The sequence below is a fragment of the Culex pipiens genome, chromosome 2 (assembly GCF_016801865.2).
Source record: "Culex pipiens pallens isolate TS chromosome 2, TS_CPP_V2, whole genome shotgun sequence".
In the NCBI taxonomy this organism is placed as follows: Eukaryota; Metazoa; Arthropoda; class Insecta; order Diptera; family Culicidae; genus Culex; species Culex pipiens.
In genome coordinates, this window is record NC_068938.1 from 218574555 (window position 1) to 218589138 (window position 14584).

At 31.7% G+C, this 14584-nt stretch overlaps 1 protein-coding gene across 1 annotated transcript; it reads right to left on the bottom strand.

Annotated features, from left to right (window-relative positions):
• Nucleotides 1-10453: 10453 nt before the first annotated feature.
• Nucleotides 10454-12772, bottom strand: LOC120432563 (juvenile hormone esterase-like). The gene is made up of 3 exons (XM_052708422.1): nt 12313-12772; nt 11230-12257; nt 10454-11175 (listed from the first exon to the last, which is right to left on the bottom strand). Exons 1-3 carry the CDS (start codon nt 12754-12756, stop codon nt 10983-10985), a joined length of 1665 nt encoding a protein of 554 aa, XP_052564382.1. The 5' UTR covers nt 12757-12772; the 3' UTR covers nt 10454-10982.
• Nucleotides 12773-14584: the final 1812 nt, after the last annotated feature.

Sequence of the window (14584 nt, forward strand, 5' to 3'; positions counted from 1 at the left end):
TAGAAAATACTTCAAATTTTCACAAAACTACGTTTTTACGAAAAAATACTCAAAATTTCAATTTTTACAATATGGGTATTAAACGATCGGGATTTTTTCATACATTTCGAATGTAATAACAACATTTTTAGAAAATACTCAAAATTTTCACAAAACTACGTATTTTCGAAAAAAAAACTCAAAATTTCCGTTTTTACAAAGTGGGTATCAAACGATCGGGATTTTTTCATACATTTCGAATGTAATAAAAAAAATTGAAAATACTCAAAATTTTCACAAAATTACGTATTTTCGAAAAAATACTCAAAATTTCAATTTTTACAATATGGGTATCAAACGATCGGGATCTTTTCATACATTTCGAATGTAATAACAACATTTTTAGAAAATACTCAAAATTTTCACAAAACTGTGGGTATCAAACAATCGGGATTTTTTAATACATTTCGAATGTAATCAATTTTTTTGAAAATTCTCAAAATTTTCACAAAACTTCGTATTTTCAAAAAAATCAATTATATTTGTTATATTATTATATTATTATCGTTTGATACCCATATTGTAAAAATTGAAATTTTGAGTATGTTTTTTCGAAAATACGTAATTTTGTGAAAATTTGGAGTATTTTCAAAACAAAATTTATTACATTCGAAATGTATGAAAAAATCCCGATCGTTTAATCCCATATTGTAAAAATTGAAATTTTGAGTATGTTTTTTCGAAAATACGTAATTTTGTGAAAATTTGGAGTATTTTCAAAACAAAATTTATTACATTCGAAATGTATGAAAAAATCCCGATCGTTTAATCCCATATTGTAAAAATTGAAATTTTGAGTATTTTTTCGAAAATACGTAGTTTTGTGAAAATTTGGAGTATTTTCAAAAAATATTGTTATTACATTCGAAATGTATGAAAAAATCCCGATCGTTTGATACCCAAAATTTAAATTTTGAGTATTTTTTTCGAAAAAAACATAGTTTTGTGAAAATTTTGAGTATTTTCTAAAAATGTTATTATTACATCCATAATGTATGAAAAAAATCTGATCATTTGATACCCATATTGCAATAACAATATATTTTTGGTTTCTTTAGAGAAAAAATATGCATTTTCGAAATACAGGAAAAATACGTATTTTTGTGAAATAATAATTTTAATGGATAGCTGACATCATCCCGATTCCAAAACACTATAATTTTTTGATGTTTGCATGATTTTTCGTACGATTAAAGCCAATGTCTCCCATATAGCCAAAATCCCATAAGCTCTGTACCTCGGTTATGCACGCCTCGGTTTTGCATCCCCCATATGCGGTGCTAAACCGAGGCACGACTGTACTAATACCATTTTTAGTTATTCTTCGAACAAATCTTTGTTATTTTTTTTTTTTTTGTTATTTCAGCAACTAATCCGATCATCCCAATAACAGTTGGAGGTATTCTTCCATAACAAAAAATGTTATTCCAAAGTTGTTTTGGCTTTCAAACAATATCAGAACAATAACAAATTTTGTCATGATAACATAAACTGTTATTGAACCCTTATGCAAAATTGGATTTTTCAAGAAGATTCCATAACACTTTCTGTTATTTGAACAATATTTGTTATTGAAATTGCATGAATTTTGTTATTACCGTCGGTCCGGATAATCAATATTTATTAAATGTTTATTAATTATTAACAAAATGAGCATTGGTCAAGTTTAATGTTATCTAAATTTGGTTTTTTTTTAATCGGCCTATTTTTTTAAAATTAGAGATGTCATATATTGTCATAAAGCGCATTATTATTCAATATACGTTTGTTCTACCGTACCTTACTCAAGTACAGAGCTCATGGGCTATGTTTTTCTATTTGCTAGTTACAATTTTACAAAGTCTTCACAGAACAACAAAAAATCGAAACCGGCCCAAAAGCACCACGTGCTAGACAATAAAAACAGTTCACGTGCAAAAATGCCCTTCGATGACGGATGGCACCCAAATTTCATGCAAATTAACAGTTACAATTTGTACACGTACGACAGATTGTTTATTTGTTCGGAGACTGCCGGAAGGGCCCACGTGGGTGCTGCAACCGTGCTCGCAAGCTCTAGAAGAGGAACTTGAATCAAGTGCTTCCGTTTTTTTTCTAGGAGCTTTCAAAGCTCGATTTTTCGTTATGCAGTCGTGCTTGTTTTAGTGTAATAAAAGTTTTAAATTCTCAATTTCACCGGTTTTGCACACAGTGTAGCCTTAACTGTAAGCAAAATCGAAATACTTTCAAAACCCGTACTATACGAATCCTAACTGTATCCCCTGAACCTCCTGACGACGATGGCAAAGTACGTGATCACGAGAATCACACTCCCCCGGAATTTGGATGGAGGCAAAAATGGAAATGTTCCCGTTTTGGCTAGTTGTGACACGTGGAGGAAGATGAAAAAACAACGAGGAAGGTAGCAGACAGGAATAAATGAGAACCAAAAAAAAAAAAGCTGGAACACGTGAGCGGCAGTCGGAACAAAAATCGAATGAAAAATGTCCCATTTTTTCTGTTCGCGGAGTGGCAGTCTGGGGTGGTCCTTGAAAATATGAATTAACTTTTATTTGAATGCATGATATGAAAAATCGAACAACCCTAGTTCTGATAGCAGTTTGAAAGCACTCAAATTGTGAGAAGTTTTTCCAGGCAACACGACGTGTTAGACGAACTTAGGACCTTGCCTCCGCTTGTGAAAGTGTTGAACTGGACTTAATCGAATAGGGTTGTCCAATATATTATTAACGGAAACAGAATGACTTTTCCCAAACTGGTATTTGATAAAATTCCTGAATTTTATGTTAAGCTTTTTTATGATCAGGAATTTTGAACAACTAGATAAGAAAAGTGCAATTGAAACCCCTACTCAACTGCATTAACGTCTTTTTTTCGCAAATCTACGATTCGATGTTCGGCAATGTTTTCAGATCAGAAAACTGCAGTCAGAAAACCAGTCAATGTGCGAGCAGCAGCCGGCCGAGAACTTCCGCATGATTTGCCGGGCCAACCGAACATTGTTCCAGTTTTGGGACAAATGTGTCGCATGATTTGAATATGTACTGCTGCAAGGCGAGCCTTTTTTTTTGCGTGAATTCGAAAGTTTTAACAACTGCGCTGTGATGAGTGTGATTTCAGTTCAATGAGGACTGATTTGAAAAGAATTGTCAAATTTGAGGAATTCTAATATTGGAAGCAGCAATTTTTGATTTTCGGCCATTTCAAGCGTATTTTAACGTTAAAATTTTAAAAATGAAATGCAGTTGACATAAAATGAAAAAAAATGATACAAGCTCGCATAAAAAAGTTTACGGAGTTATGATTTTATGAAAATACACAATCAAAACATATGTTTGAAGGACAAAGTCATTTTTAAGCATTATTTTTAAGTTTCTATTAGGGTGCCCAGAACATTGTTCCTTGAGCTATTTTAGGAATCTGGGGGAAATATGAGCAAAATGAAAAAAAAAAAAACAATTTTCTTACTGTTTGGTCTGCACGGTGCGCTACTCCTTTACAAATATTTCAAAAAAATGAGATTCTCATTTTGTTAATTGAAAAACTTTTTTTTAAAATGGCAAAAAATAACAAATAAGATTTTTTATTTAAAAAAATCAATCATTTAAAAACAAATTCATTCTTAATTTTTTTGAAATAAAAAATGCATTTAATGACCTCAAAGGACATATTCAAAATTTGAAAAAAAAAGAAATTTGTTTTCATAAAAATCAATTTTAAGTTACGAAAAGTGATTTTTTAGCTTTTTTCCGCTTATCTTTTTTTTTTTTAGTCCTTATAGTCCTCATCTACACATAAAATTTTTCTAAGAAATCGATCCAAAAAAATCCTTGACAAGAAACAATTTTTTGAATTTTCGTCTGATATGTTTGTATCGGCACCCAAAAATTGACAAAATTGACAAAATTGACAAAATTGACAAAATTGACAAAATTGACAAAATTGACAAAATTAACAAAATTGACAAAATTGACAAAATTGACAAAATTTACAAAATTAACAAAATTGACAAAATCGACAAAAACGACAAAATTGACAAAATTGACAAAATTAACAAAATTGACAAAATTGACAAAATTGACAAAATTGACAAAATTGACAAAATTGACAAAATTGACAAAATTGACAAAATTGACAAAATTGACAAAATTGACAAAATTGACAAAATTGACAAAATTGACAAAATTGACAAAATTAACAAAATTGACAAAATCGACAAAAACGACAAAATTGACAAAATTGACAAAATTAACAAAATTGACAAAATTGACAAAACTGACAAAATTGACAAAATTGACAAAATTGACAAAATTGACAAATTGACAAAATTGACAAAATTAACAAAATTGACAAAATCGACAAAAACGACAAAATTGACAAAATTGACAAAATTGACAAAATTGACAAAATTGACAAAATTAACAAAATTGACAAAATTGACAAAATTTACAAAATTTACAAAACTGACAAAATTGACAAAATTGACAAAATTGACAAAATTAACAAAATTGACAAAATTGACAAAATTGACAAAATTAACAAAATTGACAAAATTAACAAAATTAACAAAATTGACAAAATTGACAAAATTAACAAAATTGACAAAATCGACAAAAACGACAAAATTGACAAAATTGACAAAATTAACAAAATTGACAAAATTGACAAAATTGACAAAATAGACAAAATTGACAAAATTGACAAAATTGACAAAATTGACAAAATTGACAAAATTAACAAAATTGACAAAATTGACAAAATTAACAAAATTGACAAAATTGACAAAATTGACAAAATTGACAAAATTTACAAAATTAACAAAATTGACAAAATCGACAAAAACGACAAAATTGACAAAATTGACAAAATTAACAAAATTGACAAAATTGACAAAATTGACAAAATTGACAAAATTGACAAAATTGACAAAATTGACAAAATTGACAAAATTGACAAAATTGACAAAATTGACAAAATTGACAAAAACGACAAAATTGACAAAATTGACAAAATTGACAAAATTGACAAAATTGACAAAATTGACAAAATTGACAAAACTGACAAAATTGACAAAATGGACAAAATTGACAAAATTGACAAAATTGACAAAATTGACAAAATTGACAAAATATAATTCTATAATATATATGATTGAAAAGAAAAAAATCAAATAAAAATCTCTCACCAAACGACGAAATAAGTTCATTGCAGCAAACTTTTCCGCTCTTCACCTGCCTCGGCCAGTCTGTTTGATGATAAAAATTCAATCTAGCAGAAAACGAAAAGAGTGCAGAAAAAGCTTTTTAATTTTCTTAATTTCAAACAATTTTTTCCTCACTTTTCCCCGACTTTCTTGACAAGACGAATGGCTGCGCTTGCAGCAGCCTGCAGGCTTTTCCCCGTGTGCAACCGATCAAACAATAGATTTTCCTCCGCTCGCTCGTGTCGAATTTTCTTTGGCAGTTTTTTCCAATCTCTCAAGCTCTGAAAAAAAAAACCATTCACGAACATGTGCTTCCAGTTCATAAAGCACGAGAGATTTTTGCAGTCGAACTTTTTCCAGTGGGTGATTTTTTTGTTGACTTTAGCGCAAAATGAAGGATTTTTTATTTCTCCTCCGGGAAGACACGTGAACTTTTGCACCACCTGCGCGCCAAAAGTTATTTTTAGTTGAACGATTTTTTATTCGCCCATTTCAATCGAGTTAATCTGTCGCGATAATCACGCGTGGGCGTGAAGCTTTCATCCGAGCCATCAAATCAAACGGCTGTAAATTAATTATTTTTGTGCAGTTCTAATTGGCCACATTTTACGATCAGTTGGATTTAAACGATCTCGGCGTGGGGTTACGCGGTAAGGTGTGATTACCTTAATCACGTGTGGGTTCAGGGTTGCCAGAATCAACCTTTTTTAAATATTTTTAGTTTGTTTTAGCTTTTCATTAAGTTTTATAATAAAGCTTATAGTAGAAAACTGGCAACACTTTTCTTCAATTTACAATCCCCACATTAATTTGGCAACACTGAATCTGTTCTGTCCCCAGATTGGAGTTCAAAGCTCATTCTGGTCATAAAATGCGGGTCATATAATTAAACCAAAGAGCGGTAATGAAAGTGCATCACCAGCATAGTTCATCACACCCCATTCTCCCCCTTCCAAATATCCCCTATACATTTGCATCCCGATCCGGTTGTAATTATGCTTTATTTTCCGCCAGATAAAATCGGCTGCAATTTGCATGTGTACGTCGATTTTTCACCAGCAAACTTTTGAACGCCAGCTGGTCCCAATCACAAATGTTCCGGCGCACCCCACGTGGCCCCCTTCTTCCACCCAACACCGCCACCACCCACTAATTTGGCGATTTCCTGATCAAATCTGGGTCACAATGCTGGTCCAGGATATGATGTGCTGCTGGATTGCGGTTTGGTCGTTTGGTCGAGGCCTTGTGAATATTTACTGAGCTGATTTTTGCGGTCCAATATGGTGACCTGACCGGCTGGGTGTGTGTGTGTGTCCTCTAGTCCAGCCTCTCTGGGGAAGTTGTCATTAAATTTTTAACTATGCATATTTCAGTGGCCACAATTAAACGGATGGGTGGTTCGGCGTATTGTTTGGTGCAATGTACGGCAAGGATAAATGAACTGTGATTTTTGTTTTCACGAAGGGGAATTTATCGGTGGTGACTTTTTGGGCGTTCTAATTGGGAGGAAGTTGGCAATTTCCGATAGGATGCAATTTAGGTAATTGTTTGGAATAAGTTATTTGTGTTTAGAATGAATATTTTGATTCAATTAGTTAAACTCATGCATTTTTAATTCTGAAAAATACAATCCTTTTTAAAAAGGATCAATATTTAATCATAATTTGCAAAAAATAACCTTTTTATTGAAATAAATAGAAATAATTGATTGACACATTTACCATGACATCGTAGTTTTAGTGTCATCAAATATAATGACATTTTGGGAAGGTCAAACTGTCAAACGATTGGTCGCATGAGTTGACACCATTTTCATACAGCACACAGTCAAGATTTCAATACCCAATACCCAATCCTGTATTTTTCAAGGTTCGGCGAGCAGTCTTGTCGAAAAATTAAACAGAATTTGTTTAATCAAAAGAAGACAAAAATTGTCAAAATTGTCAAAATTGTTAAAATTGTCAAAATTGTCAAAATTGTCAAAATTGTCAAAATTGTCAAAATTGTCAAAATTGTCAAAATTGTCAAAATTGTCAAAATTGAAAAAATTGTCAAAATTGTCAAAATTGTCAAAATTGTCAAAATTGTCAAAATTGTCAAAATTGTCAAAATTGTCAAAATTGTCAAAATTGTCAAAATTGTCAAAATTGTCAAAATTGTCAAAATTGTCAAAATTGTCAAAATTGTCAAAATTGTCAAAATTGTCAAAATTGTCAAAATTGTCAAAATTGTCAAAATTGTCAAAATTGTCAAAATTGTCAAAATTGTCAAAATTGTCAAAATTGTCAAAATTGTCAAAATTGTCAAAATTGTCAAAATTGTCAAAATTGTCAAAATTGTCAAAATTGTCAAAATTGTCAAAATTGTCAAAATTGTCAAAATTGTCAAAATTGTCAAAATTGTCAAAATTGTCAAAATTGTCAAAATTGTCAAAATTGTCAAAATTGTCAAAATTGTCAAAATTGTCAAAATTGTCAAAATTGTCAAAATTGTCAAAATTGTCAAAATTGTCAAAATTGTCAAAATTGTCAAAATTGTCAAAATTGTCAAAATTGTCAAAATTGTCAAAATTGTCAAAATTGTCAAAATTGTCAAAATTGTCAAAATTGTCAAAATTGTCAAAATTGTCAAAATTGTCAAAATTGTCAAAATTGTCAAAATTGTCAAAATTGTCAAAATTGTCAAAATTGTCAAAATTGTCAAAATTGTCAAAATTGTCAAAATTGTCAAAATTGTCAAAATTGTCAAAATTGTCAAAATTGTCAAAATTGTCAAAATTGTCAAAATTGTCAAAATTGTCAAAATTGTCAAAATTGTCAAAATTGTCAAAATTGTCAAAATTGTCAAAATTGTCAAAATTGTCAAAATTGTCAAAATTGTCAAAATTGTCAAAATTGTCAAAATTGTCAAAATTGTCAAAATTGTCAAAATTGTCAAAATTGTCAAAATTGTCAAAATTGTCAAAATTGTCAAAATTGTCAAAATTGTCAAAATTGTCAAAATTGTCAAAATTGTCAAAATTGTCAAAATTGTCAAAATTGTCAAAATTGTCAAAATTGTCAAAATTGTCAAAATTGTCAAAATTGTCAAAATTGTCAAAATTGTCAAAATTGTCAAAATTGTCAAAATTGTCAAAATTGTCAAAATTGTCAAAATTGTCAAAATTGTCAAAATTGTCAAAATTGTCAAAATTGTCAAAATTGTCAAAATTGTCAAAATTGTCAAAATTGTCAAAATTGTCAAAATTGTCAAAATTGTCAAAATTGTCAAAATTGTCAAAATTGTCAAAATTGTCAAAATTGTCAAAATTGTCAAAATTGTCAAAATTGTCAAAATTGTCAAAATTGTCAAAATTGTCAAAATTGTCAAAATTGTCAAAATTGTCAAAATTGTCAAAATTGTCAAAATTGTCAAAATTGTCAAAATTGTCAAAATTGTCAAAATTGTCAAAATTGTCAAAATTGTCAAAATTGTCAAAATTGTCAAAATTGTCAAAATTGTCAAAATTGTCAAAATTGTCAAAATTGTCAAAATTGTCAAAATTGTCAAAATTGTCAAAATTGTCAAAATTGTCAAAATTGTCAAAATTGTCAAAATTGTCAAAATTGTCAAAATTGTCAAAATTGTCAAAATTGTCAAAATTGTCAAAATTGTCAAAATTGTCAAAATTGTCAAAATTGTCAAAATTGTCAAAATTGTCAAAATTGTCAAAATTGTCAAAATTGTCAAAATTGTCAAAATTGTCAAAATTGTCAAAATTGTCAAAATTGTCAAAATTGTCAAAATTGTCAAAATTGTCAAAATTGTCAAAATTGTCAAAATTGTCAAAATTGTCAAAATTGTCAAAATTGTCAAAATTGTCAAAATTGTCAAAATTGTCAAAATTGTCAAAATTGTCAAAATTGTCAAAATTGTCAAAATTGTCAAAATTGTCAAAATTGTCAAAATTGTCAAAATTGTCAAAATTGTCAAAATTGTCAAAATTGTCAAAATTGTCAAAATTGTCAAAATTGTCAAAATTGTCAAAATTGTCAAAATTGTCAAAATTGTCAAAATTGTCAAAATTGTCAAAATTGTCAAAATTGTCAAAATTGTCAAAATTGTCAAAATTGTCAAAATTGTCAAAATTGTCAAAATTGTCAAAATTGTCAAAATTGTCAAAATTGTCAAAATTGTCAAAATTGTCAAAATTGTCAAAATTGTCAAAATTGTCAAAATTGTCAAAATTGTCAAAATTGTCAAAATTGTCAAAATTGTCAAAATTGTCAAAATTGTCAAAATTGTCAAAATTGTCAAAATTGTCAAAATTGTCAAAATTGTCAAAATTGTCAAAATTGTCAAAATTGTCAAAATTGTCAAAATTGTCAAAATTGTCAAAATTGTCAAAATTGTCAAAATTGTCAAAATTGTCAAAATTGTCAAAATTGTCAAAATTGTCAAAATTGTCAAAATTGTCAAAATTGTCAAAATTGTCAAAATTGTCAAAATTGTCAAAATTGTCAAAATTGTCAAAATTGTCAAAATTGTCAAAATTGTCAAAATTGTCAAAATTGTCAAAATTGTCAAAATTGTCAAAATTGTCAAAATTGTCAAAATTGTCAAAATTGTCAAAATTGTCAAAATTGTCAAAATTGTCAAAATTGTCAAAATTGTCAAAATTGTCAAAATTGTCAAAATTGTCAAAATTGTCAAAATTGTCAAAATTGTCAAAATTGTCAAAATTGTCAAAATTGTCAAAATTGTCAAAATTGTCAAAATTGTCAAAATTGTCAAAATTGTCAAAATTGTCAAAATTGTCAAAATTGTCAAAATTGTCAAAATTGTCAAAATTGTCTAATTTAAAAATTGTCGAAGTTGTTTAAATATTTAATTGTTGTTTTTACATTACATTTCAAATTACCAATAAATTTGTCACCCACCACGTGTAAATCATCCCAGCAGCCCGAGAAAGCTGCAAAACGAAATTGTTCCTCCCACAAAAATGATTCATATCAGCGAACAAAACAGCTTACTTATATTTATACGCACCTCGAAATTGAAATATCGCCACCGTGCGGTGCGGTGAATGAATTTATTCGCACGTGGACCCGTTCGGATTGGAGAAATAATTTGCATTTTTAATTAACCTACATTCGAAAGTTATTGAAATTAATTGGCACACCGGCATTGCATGCTGCGGAAAAGGGAAGAATGAAATGAAAGTTTGTTTTAATGTCGTTTTTTTTTTGCATTAATATTTTTGAAAACAATCCGGGCAGGGCTAATGAAAATATTCGACCTTGATTATTTAATCAAAAGTTATACACCTGTCGCTTTTTGCATTGATGAACAGTTGAAATAATACAGACAGTCGTAAATGGCTTTGTACAGGAACACCAACTCCCACACTCTTTTCGGGAAACGTAACGACACAATCGCCACTTGCCAGCGTCGGAGTGATTGCACAAATACAGCAGCAAACCAGCAGTATCGGCATCTTGAAGCGCACTAACTGCGGTAGACAGAGTGGCTGCGCGTTGAGCTTGCTCGGCTGGTGTGGTCCAGCCACATTCTTGAACTTGATTGTTTGTGTAAAACAGGGTAATTTGTGTTATCAGTGTGCATTGATTGAAATGTGACGAATTAATCTAAACGCGTAGATCAACGTAGAGTGGGAAGAATTGGATCATGGTTCAAATGGGGAGTGATGAGATTTGATCTTAATTGTTTTAATTTTATAAAATTATTACTAATTCTTAGTCTAGCTTTGAGTCTGAATTGCGGAGCAATTAAAATAGTACAAACAATCGTAAGCGGCTCTACAAAAGTTGTACAAATGGTCTTCCAATAAACTTCCAGTTTTCATTTCCATAATCTCGTCAATAACTGCGTATTGCTTCTGATCAGGTTCAGCGTTGTAAGGTTTCCATTCAAATTCTTGCAGAGATGGATTTCTGAAAGGAGGCAGCTTGAAATAAGGAAAAAGTAATTTTCAAACCACAACATACCCATTTTTCACAAAGTTTGCCACCATCTCAGTCATCCTATCATGCATAGCCCACTCTTTCTGAAAATCAGCTTTCCTCGCCAGTGCCTCTTTCACGCAGTACGGAGTGAAAATATAGCCCAAATCATCGCCATGAATTGCTCCGTAAGCAGACTTTCTCAGCCGTCGCCCCAAGCGATCGTTCTTGTACCGTCCAAACTTGCCATCAAAGTCAAACCGAAATGCAAATATCGGAGCGGAGTGGCCTTTCGTGATCATTTGGTCCCAGGTGTGTTGCACCGGGAAGATTGAGTTCATGCTGTTTGAAATTTTCAGGATAAAGTCCGTTCGGTTTGAAACCCATCCTTTCTCCAAGAACTGTTGCTCGTTAACTTCCGTGAACTTTTTCAGCTGACTCCAAACGTTATTGTTCCATCTGTTGGGTATGTTTAAACGGTCATGGCCTGTGTGAAGTGGATACCAAACAAGTTCAAATTCATGGACAGTTATACCGACTAGCAGAGGAACGTCTAAAGCTCGCTTCCGGATTATCAATTCCTGGGGTGATGCCGTAAGAAATGGATTTGGATCGTCGTCTGCCTCCGCGGTTGGAAGGGGCCAAGTGTTGTAACGATTGAAAAAATAAGCACCCTGCCAATAATTCAGCTCAATGAAATCACTTGCGTTGCGTTCGAGCAGCTGCTGGCGAGAGTTGAAGCCAAAGTGTTTGAAGTACTGCTCGGCAAAGTACTCTGGGCGGTACGTGTAAGCCCAATCCGCCAGGAACGACCCGCTGAGAAGGGCTGCTTGTTGAAACAATCCTCGTGAACGATCGGAGTACAGATGATAGCTGACCGATGCAGCACCGGCACTTTGACCCATTAGTGTTACTTTGTTGGGGTCACCGCCGAAGAACTTGATAAATTGGTTGATCCATTTCAGGGCAGTTTGCTGATCTTTCAATCCGTAGTTTCCAGTAATATTGTACGGTGGATAGTGCAAAAACCCAAAAACGTCAAGCCGATAGTTGATGCTGATCACGATTATTTGCTGAAAATATATTATTTCAGAATTTGAAACAAGCAATGTTCACACCAATACCAACCTTCTCGATAAGCAGATCCGCTCCATCGAAATCAAAACTAGCAGATCCAATCTGAAAACTTCCTCCGTGAATAAACACCAGCACTGGAAAGCCACCAAATCCAGCCTTCCTGCGATCATACTGTGGAGCGTAAACGTTCATAAACAGACAATCTTCATCTCCCGAAGTCGTTTGCTGGTGGTAAAACTCGTTTATCTGTGGACAACTGCTACCTTCCCGTTGGTACTGTGTTTGACCGTTCGGATTGTGCAGAACAGGATCCTCAAATCGGGCAGCTGTCGCGTACCGAACTCCAAGATATTCACAGTATCGGACATTGTTGAAGGTGGCGTTCTGGACGCCAATGCCGGAACTTTTTTCCGAGAATGTTACCACGCAGCGGGAATTCACCGAAACAGCTAAAACAGCTAGGATTAGCAGTGAGCTGCTAACCAGCACGAACATCGTTCTAGAGAGTACTGAACCAGATGTAGCAGAGATGATCCTTTGAATCGATCGAATACTTATCAATGCATTGTGCAGTAGGACAATCATGCGAACTGTCAGAATTGATTGATGCATCAGTGCTATGAATGATAACGTTATCAGGTTAATTCATACAAGATTGTGTTACGTATTTGATGAATTTTCTTCCAGCAATTGACGGTGCACATCAACTTTCGCAACTTGAACCAATATTTTTGTTACACACATTTTAGTATCTTCAAAACGATGGGAATTATCGTAATATTGATTAATTCTTCCTTTAAAGTAGATGGCAGAAGTAATTTTGCAATGTTCTAAAAAAGTTATCTGGCAAGTAATCGAAATCAAAAATATCCCTGCAGGATAGCTTTTTATTACAGAAGTTATCTTCCAGCGATGTTTTTTTTCTTCAAAATCATCGAATCTGCAAGATAACCTCAGCTCGATTTTTGTAAGACAACTTCTGCAAGGTAACTTCAGGTCAATGTTTGTAAAAAATGTCTGCAAGAAATTTTCAGATTTGATCTAAAATTTGATCTAATATTTTAGGCAGTTGCAAATATTTTTTTAAGTTTATGTCCTTTGACTCTGACCAAAGTCGAGGGGGGGCAAAAAAATAAAAAAAAGCAAAAAAATTGAAATTACAAGCCACAGTTTCAAAATTTGAATAAAAAAAGTGTTTTAAAATGCATTACACATCTATCCACTTGTTTTGCAATAATAAGTTTCCAAAATGTGTAAGTATTGACGAACATTTTTTTTTCGAGAAAAAAAAAAGTTTTTGCGGTTTGTACATTGGATTATCATAATAAAAATTAAATATTGTTAAACGAGCCCAAACATGCTAAATATGATTATTAATACAGAAAAATGCATTTTTTTTTTTCGTTGATTAGACTTCTATTTCCATTGAAATTTTTAAGTTATTTGAAGAAATATTTTTTTTGCCCCCTTATTTTTCGGACCAATTTTGAAGGGGGAGAAGGGGGGGGGGGTGCGACATAAACTTTGAAAAATATTTGCAACGGCATGTAAAAAAAAAAAAAAAAATAATGTTCGTTCTGAAAGTTCTACTTCGCAAGCTGACCTAAGCTGGTTTTATTGGACCTGGCTGCAAGATAACAACAGTTTAGGTTAAATAATTGATCTTATATTTTCATTAAAAAAAAAAATAAATTTTTCTAAAATCATCGAATCAACTAGATAACTACAGCTTGGTTTTTGCAAGATTATTTAGCGCGATTTCTGCAAAATTACTTACAGTCATCCCACATATTCGGAACACTCACAAATTCGGAACACTTTTGTGATAATTTGTCAATAACATGAAAAATGCAGCTTTTCTGACGACTCTAATATTTTAAGGACCTTCATTTGGACATTATCTTGCTATTTCACTAGTAAAAGTAGAACTTTTTGAACAAAAAACCTCATTTCAAGACTATTTTATCCAGAGCAGCAAAACACTGACTACAAATTGCCTGTTCCATGATTGTGGGATGTTATTGTGCCTCCCACAATTGTGGAACACCAGAATTTAACTTATATTTTTACAAACAAAGTTATCAGACCATTCATAAAACATAACTAAGCTTGAGTTTCGTTGGTTTCAGTGCGTGAAATCATTATGTTGTAAAAATTATGTACTCATGGAGAAAAACAAAGTTTGTTTACATCCGTAAGAAAAAAGTGTTCCGAATTTGTGGATTTCAAGGGTCAAAGTTTTCCTTCAAAAACTTGATATTAAAGCTAAAATTTGTAGTTGTGCGATACAGCATTCAAAAGATCGCAAGAAAAGCTTTCAAAT

Excerpts from the sequence above, each read along its gene's own strand:
- LOC120432563 (XM_052708422.1), bottom strand. The coding sequence starts at position 12,756 with ATGTTCGTGCTGGTTAGCAGCTCACTGCTAATCCTAGCTGTTTTAGCT. Across the intron at positions 12,258-12,312 it reads CGGATCTGCTTATCGAGAAG|CAAATAATCGTGATCAGCAT; the intron begins GTTGGTATTGGT and ends ATATATTTTCAG. Across the intron at positions 11,176-11,229 it reads GCAAACTTTGTGAAAAATGG|AAATCCATCTCTGCAAGAAT; the intron begins GTATGTTGTGGT and ends GCCTCCTTTCAG.